The sequence below is a fragment of the Hibiscus syriacus genome, unplaced genomic scaffold, assembly GCF_006381635.1.
Source record: "Hibiscus syriacus cultivar Baekdansim isolate YM2019G1 unplaced genomic scaffold, ASM638163v2 tig00111000_pilon, whole genome shotgun sequence".
Classification (NCBI taxonomy): Eukaryota; Viridiplantae; Streptophyta; class Magnoliopsida; order Malvales; family Malvaceae; genus Hibiscus; species Hibiscus syriacus.
The window spans coordinates 302,577-310,043 of NW_024062947.1; the positions used below are offsets into that span (position 1 = coordinate 302,577).

The 7,467-nt window shown below is 27.9% G+C and overlaps 1 protein-coding gene across 1 annotated transcript; it reads right to left on the reverse strand.

The window, feature by feature from the left end:
* Positions 1 to 5,388: 5,388 nt before the first annotated feature.
* LOC120149294 lies at positions 5,389 to 6,930 on the reverse strand. The gene is made up of 3 exons (XM_039162132.1): positions 6,688 to 6,930; positions 6,016 to 6,455; positions 5,389 to 5,947 (listed from the first exon to the last, which is right to left on the reverse strand). Exons 1-3 carry the CDS (start codon positions 6,928 to 6,930, stop codon positions 5,389 to 5,391), a joined length of 1,242 nt encoding a protein of 413 aa, XP_039018063.1.
* Positions 6,931 to 7,467: the final 537 nt, after the last annotated feature.

Below are 7,467 nucleotides of genomic sequence, written 5' to 3' on the forward strand. Positions count from 1 at the left end.
TATTTATTTTATATGTTATATCAATAAATAATTAATAAATTATAAAATATTTCATTAAATAATAAAATATAGAAAATAGAAAAACGTAAATATAAACTATCATGTGAGTTCCATTAAAAATTGGTATTTCTCATCATGTTCTCTTGACTATGCTTTAATTATTATTATTATTATTATTATTGTTATTATTGTTATTATTTTCTTAAAAAGATATCTAAAAGATACTGTAATTAATAATAATAATCGTGCTATGCTCTTAATAGGATTATGATTTTGTTTAATATTTAATTTATTGTTATATTTAATTTTTAAAATTTGTTACAAGTTGGACGACAATATTTAAATTTAAGAGTTCCATAAATATTTATTATTATGTATATTACAAATAGGTCCTATCATTAGTGAGTCAATGATAGGTAAGATCTATTCAAGGGTTGAACTACTCGTCCAAGCCTAAAGGCCCTGAAGAGGGGATGTGCACAAATATTAAGTCATAAAAGTAGTCTTGAATATAAACATTAGATCAATTTAAATATACCAGACTAAGATTTTCAATATTTATTATTAAATAATATTTTTTTAAAATAAATAATTAATTTAAGAGGGAAATTTCCCTCTTTTTTCTTTTAAAGTAAATTGAGTTTTAGAGGGAAAGTAGTTTTTAGAGAAATTTATTTATATTTATTATATAAATATTTTTTAAAAAGCACAGTATAACTATTTTCGCCATTATCTCAACTTCATCTTTTTTCTTTCATCGTGAAGGAAAAGAAAGGCAAAAAAAAAACAGTGAGTTTTTTTTTATATTTGATCTAATCTAATATGATCTATAGTTTATGGTTTATATTTGTGTTGTTTTTCTAGGCAATCATGTATAAAAGAAAGAGAGTGAGAGCTATCTTAGAGATTGTGGGTGATCCTAAACCCTCAAAATCTAATACAAATTATGTGACAATCAACAATCAAGGTAAGGGTTTTAATTTTATTTTTAGCTGTTAATTTTAGATTTTTTTACCATGTTTGATTTATAAGTTATTGGCAATAATTCATGGCTTTGTAAAACCTTTCATGAACATAGTTTATTTGGTTCCCAGTATTCACAAAAAGTAACGATTGAAATAAAAGAAAAAATAGGGTTGAGGGTGGCCACGCAACCTTCACCCTTTCCTCTGGAAATACAAAAACTAGACTGAGGGTGGAACTAGTTACTTTGAAAGGTGGAAAGCTAGAATGAGGGTGGTTTATTAGAAAATAATGGTTTGAATTGGGGTTCAATGCCCTTGTGGGTTTGAATTGTAGTAGAAGGTGAAACAATGATTGTTGGCACTACTGGATTTATGTAATTAGAATTTAATGTAGGAATTGAGAGATTCTACTTACTCTTGGCACCATGGTACACCAGCATGCATTCGCATTTGCATATGTTTTCCGCTCCTCAAAAGCAGACATCTTTTTTGGACTGTTTCGGCTCCATTAATTATGATTTTCTTCTGCTTTAATCTCCATTTACCTATTATAATATTCTCTCAACTTCAAGCCTTTTAGCTGTCATTGTTCTTATTAAAATATTGGGGAATTCGTCCTGTTGTCTGACAAAGACTTTACCATTCAGATTTGTTTTTCTTTCAAACATTTACGTATGATCTTTCAAACATGAGTAATATGTTGTGTTCATTGTTTTGTTGGTTAGAAAAACCATGTTCTATATTCATTCAAGTTGAATTTTTTATGGAGATTTAAGCTTAATTAATTATTGTAATTCCTATTTTGTATTACATTAAAAAAAATCAAACAGAGTCTTCACTTGCATATTCAATAGTTTTGGATCCATATTTTAAAAATGTTAAATCTGCTACTATTGATTTTGACGTATAGATTATTAAGATAAGGTGACAACTTACATGAATCTTTATTAATAAGTCTTTGTCCTAGTTTGTTTGAGTGTAAGAAGGGTTTTCATGTTATTGCTCATATTTATAGAAACTTTTAATTTGTTTAGGTTCTTGTTTGTTGTCGTTAAAGTAATAGTCTCTTAACAGTTGGGTATAAGACTTTTTTTTTATTTTCAATGTTCGTAATTACTATTATTATTATTTATTTAATAATTTATTTATTATCTTTTCTATCACTCATTTATTATGATATTGATAGGTTTAGGAAATGTTATTTTCGTCAATGAAAGTATTGACATTATGCCCGATCAAAGATCATTACCATCAAACTTGCAAAATATGACAAGCGAGACAACACCAATCGAATCATTGAATAATGAAGGTAAGTTGTGTCAACCACCTAAATTCATCTACATTTTTATATTTTATCTTAAATATTAATTTATCATAATCATATATTTATATTTATATGTGTACATATATATATAGTTATGACAAAAAAAGGTCGTGGAGTGGCTAGAGGATTTGAGGTAAAAAACGATTGAAACAAACTGGTCAAATTAAGGGTGTAAAGATAGAAAAAGGATTGCATTTACCAGTTGGTGATGATGAGCGTCTACTTAAAATGGAGGTAGGAATTACCACTCAAACTTTTGTACCAGCTAATGTATTTTATTGGAAGGATGTGAATGATGAAGATAAAGTACCTATGTTCCAGAAAATTAAGGTAGATATATTGCTAACCATTACTTTTTAAAATTTTATTAATATTATTATGTTTACATTCTTAAAATACTATATTTTTATTAATTTTTTTATAGGATGAATTTGACTTACCTTTGGATGATCCACATACAAAAAAAGTTATAGATAAAATTATGGCAAGGCGTTTACATCCTTTAAACAAAAATGTCATATGCATTTCAAGAAGTTTACTTCTTTAGAAGAAGCACAAGCTAACCCTCCTAGCGATGTGAAGATAGATGATTGGAAGAACATGTGTAGGCATTTTGAAAGTGACAAATTTCAGGTAAAATATTTTTTTATATTGATTAATTATGTATTATTAATGAAATAAAATAAAAAAAAGGTATTATATATGTAGCGTCAAAGTAAAGCAAATAAGAACAACAGGGGGAAAATGAGGATTCCACATACTTCAGGTTCAAAATCATTTGTCCAACGAATTTATGAATTGGTATGTTCTGAATTTATTTATTTATTTTGTATTTTATTTAGAATAAAAGAAGTTATAAATTACATTTTCTTCTTCAATATTATGTTTGATATTTTTTAATTTACTAAATTTAAGAGAATACCCAAGAAAATATTGAAAACCATTCAGAAGAGTCAAATATCGAGCCTGCTGAAATGAGACTGTATTATGATTCGCATCATAAAAAAGATGGAACATGGGTTAACCAACAAGCTGAAGAGAACTATGTAAGATTTTATTTGTATCAAATATAATTTTATTTATTAAATATTTCAACCTTTTGATTGATTTCACTTATATTTGCAGGCAAAAATGAGAACAATCTTAGTTGAAGAAACTAAAAAAGGCATTGAAGTGAACGAACGTCAAATTTTAGAAAAAGTTTTAAATTCAAAATACAGTTACATTCGTGGACTTGGTTATGGAGTAAAGCCAAGTAGTTCCAAAGAATTGGAATTGAAATTTGCTTTAGAAGCTGAAAAGGTTGAGAATGAAAAACGAACACAAGAATTAGTACTTCAACTAAAAAGCCAAAATGCCAAAATTCTTGATCAGAATGCAACAATCAATGAGTTGAAGGAAAAACAAAATGTTCTCCTAACTCAGATTCAACAATTGCTTCAAAGATTTGGAGAAAACACATATATTCAAGGTAATATTATAATTTAATTTTTAATAATAAATTATATTTCATATGTTATTATTTTAAATATTTATTAAAATATTAATATAATTTTACTTTTTTTATTTACATGTAGGTGTGGAACACTTTATAGATCTTCATGGTGGATTTTAATTTACTTTTATTTATAGGGAGGACTTTTTTTTTAGCAAATTTATTCTAAACATTTTATGTTTATTTTAATGATGTTTAATATAAGTTTTATTGTTATAAGATATTAAAATATATTTTTAGTTATCATAACCAATTATTTTAGTTATAATAAAAAATTTAAATAAAATGCTATTTTGTAACATCAACAAATTATGATAATTTATTTAGACAAAATAACAAATTAAATTTAGTTAAAATAAAAGTTATGTCAAATTTATTTAGTCAAAATATTTTCTCAAAATAAAAAATTATGACTAATTTAAATAGTTATAATAATAAATTATAATAAATATTAATATTTTTTCACAATAATCAATTAGAACAAGTTTATTTAGTTAAAATAACATATTAAATTTATTCAAAATAAAACTTTATGTTAAATTTATTTTGTCACAATATTTTCTCAAAATAAAAACTTTTGACAAATTTATTTAGTCATAATAACAATTTATAACAAATTGTGACAAATTTATTGTTTCGTCCCAATATTTTATCAAAATATTATTTCGTCCCAATAACAAATTGTAACAAAATGATTTAGTCACAATAACACGTTAAGTTTTATGATAAAATGATTTAGTCACAATAGTAAAAAATTATGTCAAATTAATTTCGTCCCAATATTTTATCAAAATGAAAAATTGTGACAAATTTATTTAATCAAAATAACAAATTATAACAAATATTAATTTATCATTATAAAAAATTGTGACAAATAATATTCTTTCATAATAACAAATTGTAACAAAATTATTTAGTCACAGTAAAAAGTTATAAAAAAATTTTAGTGACGAAATAAAAGTAGTGAGAAAATAAATTTTGTTGTAATATGTCTTTTTTGTCTCGAAAACCTTTTTTGTTTGATGTTATAATTTGAGTTAATTGTAACGAAATTTATTTTTTGTGATAAAATAATTATTTTATTTTAACAAATATATTGTCTCTGTAAGTTACATTTAGTGACAAAATAGCAACTGCGACAAAAATAATTGTTGTTGCCTTATGTATTTTTGTCACAAAACCCCTTTATATTTGATGTTTAAATATAAGTTAGTTGTGACAAAATATACTTCTTGTGATGAAATGATTAATTGATTGTGACAAATATTTTATTGCGATAAGTTAATTATAGTAACGAAATTTCATTATTATAATAAATACTATACTATGGTAACGAACACAATTTTGTCACAATATACTTTACATGACAAGCTTGTTCTAACAAACATGGTAACAAATAAAATTGGTCAGAATAAATATATTGTGAAAAATTTAGTACTTTTAGTGATAAATAATTTTATTAAAACAATCTAAATTTCTTGTAGTGTCTTCTGAAAATGGACTTTGTATAAACCTTCTTGTGGCTGCATTTAATCTCTTAAGGGGGATATCAAATCTCTTCAGAGGAATAGTTTTCGATTCGTTGTAACCAGCACAAAAATAATTCACAAACGCTTGTTGTATTCCAACCTGTGTTTTGATAATTGAATTCTGCACCAACAGCTTAAAAATCTGATTTTTATGACCCTTGATATAGCTGAGAGGTGGAAAAATTTAGTGTTCCTATCACCCTCTTTAAACCATCTCAGCCTTGATTTTTGTAACCAATCTCGTTCATCATTCCTCATAACAGACCACAATCTAGACTTCAACATTGTAATCTCTGACTGGATTTGAGCATTTGTAGGATTTGACAGCGACTTAACCTCTGATGAATCAATTTTATTTCTAATTTCTTTAGCAGAATCCAGATTCATTTCTCTTACTGCTCTCTCTCTTTCCTTGGTCGCATTCTTTATCAGCTGCAGAATTTTATTCATACCTTTACCTCTATTCACATCACATAAATCACTGATTGTATTTGCCAGAATAGAGTCATCAGCCCAATGATTAAACCATTTAAAAGGTCTAATGAACTTCTTTAACCTCCTTTCTTTTAGAACAATCGGTTTATGATCAGATAATCTTCTAGGAAGTGAAAATTGCACCAGTTGAGGAAACAAACTGAAAATTTATGTTGAAATTAAAAATCTGTCAAGTCTACTCGCTACCACATTCCCCTACCCCTGTACCATGTAAATTGACTACCCGTATTAGGAACCTCAATTAGCTGACAGAAAGCAATAAATTCTTCAAAAATCCTTGTCACAACCGATTGAACTTGAATCCCTAATCTTTCAGAATCCTTCCTAACAACATTAAAATCTCCCCCCACTATCACAGGGATGTTCCAATCAGAAATAATAGCAATCAGATTCTCAAAAAAATCTCTCCTCTCCCCTTGCACATTCGACCCATAGACGTTAATAAGACCTGTCATCATGTTATTGAATAGTAATCTTCCTTTGAGAGCTATCATTCTCCTAAGAACAACAATACTACACACCTCAAACATATTTTGATCCCACAAAGATATTAACCCACCTGAAGCACCATCGGCAGGCGCAAAGGCTACCTCCCTATCAAAATTACCACTTAATCTTTTTTGGAGAAAACCACTGATTTCCGAGACCTTTGTTTCCAGTAGTATGATTAGATTAACCTTATTCAAATCAATAACCCTATAGACGTCTCTTATCTTTTCAGATTTTCCCAAACCACAGACATTTCAAGAAATAGCGGATAAACTAGATTCCATAAGAAAAACGCACACACAAAAACGAAAATACCCAACAACAATACTACAACAACACTAACCCTTAGACTCAATAAATTCCAGTCTCTGTAACACCTCCTTCTTGGACCTGAAAACTCCACCCCAAAGCTTCAGCTACAACTATAGTCATCTCCGCTTCATTAGGATCGCATTTCTCTCCATCAAGAAATTCCCCTCCTTTGGAACCATTTTCCGAACTACTTCTAACGATCCGTCTCTCACCCCGCCCTTTAACACACTGCTTTCTCCTTTTCACATTGATAAATCTCTTAGATGTTTTGAGACTCACCTTGATCACCCGCCTCGCTGAAGAATTTGAACAATTAACCATACCCGGAATAACTAAATCCTTAATCCTCCTTCGATTTTAACCGATTAATCCAGATCGGGTATTGCAGAGGCGAAGGCGACCCTCCCAACCTATTTTTCTCCATTCGCAAACGCCAGGATTCAAACTCATGACCTTGCTTAAGGGACCTAGTGTCTCATCCCACTAGACCAACTGATTGTTGGTTGAAAAAATTATTTTTAATCTAACCTCAAAAGTTAAAATTTTTAGTTTCTTACCGTCATTATTGAGTAAAATTATATTTTTATCTTTAATTATTTAATTTTCAGTTTATAATACAATATTTAAAATTGACAATTTTATCTTTGTAGACGGACCATTACTGTTTTCAGACATTTCTATGCCAGAAATTTTCTATTTTCCTAACATTTCTTTTATTCTAATAAAATGAAAGAAACATTGCAGGCCAGGCCTTAGTAGTTTCAACTTGAACCGCGTGGGGCATGCAAATATTCATGGTGAAAACTTCCATTATTTCTAGGTTTTCTCGAAAGAGAGTGGAATATAAAGTGAGTAGGG

What these genes read in the sequence shown, in the direction of transcription:
- LOC120149294 (XM_039162132.1), bottom strand. Translation starts at nt 6,930, where the DNA reads ATGGTTAATTGTTCAAATTCTTCAGCGAGGCGGGTGATCAAGGTGAGT. An exon ending in CTTTGGGGTGGAGTTTTCAG is followed by an intron (nt 6,456 to 6,687) that starts GTCCAAGAAGGA and finishes CTGGAAACAAAG; the next exon opens with GTCTCGGAAATCAGTGGTTT. An exon ending in ACGGGTAGTCAATTTACATG is followed by an intron (nt 5,948 to 6,015) that starts GTACAGGGGTAG and finishes ATAAATTTTCAG; the next exon opens with TTTGTTTCCTCAACTGGTGC.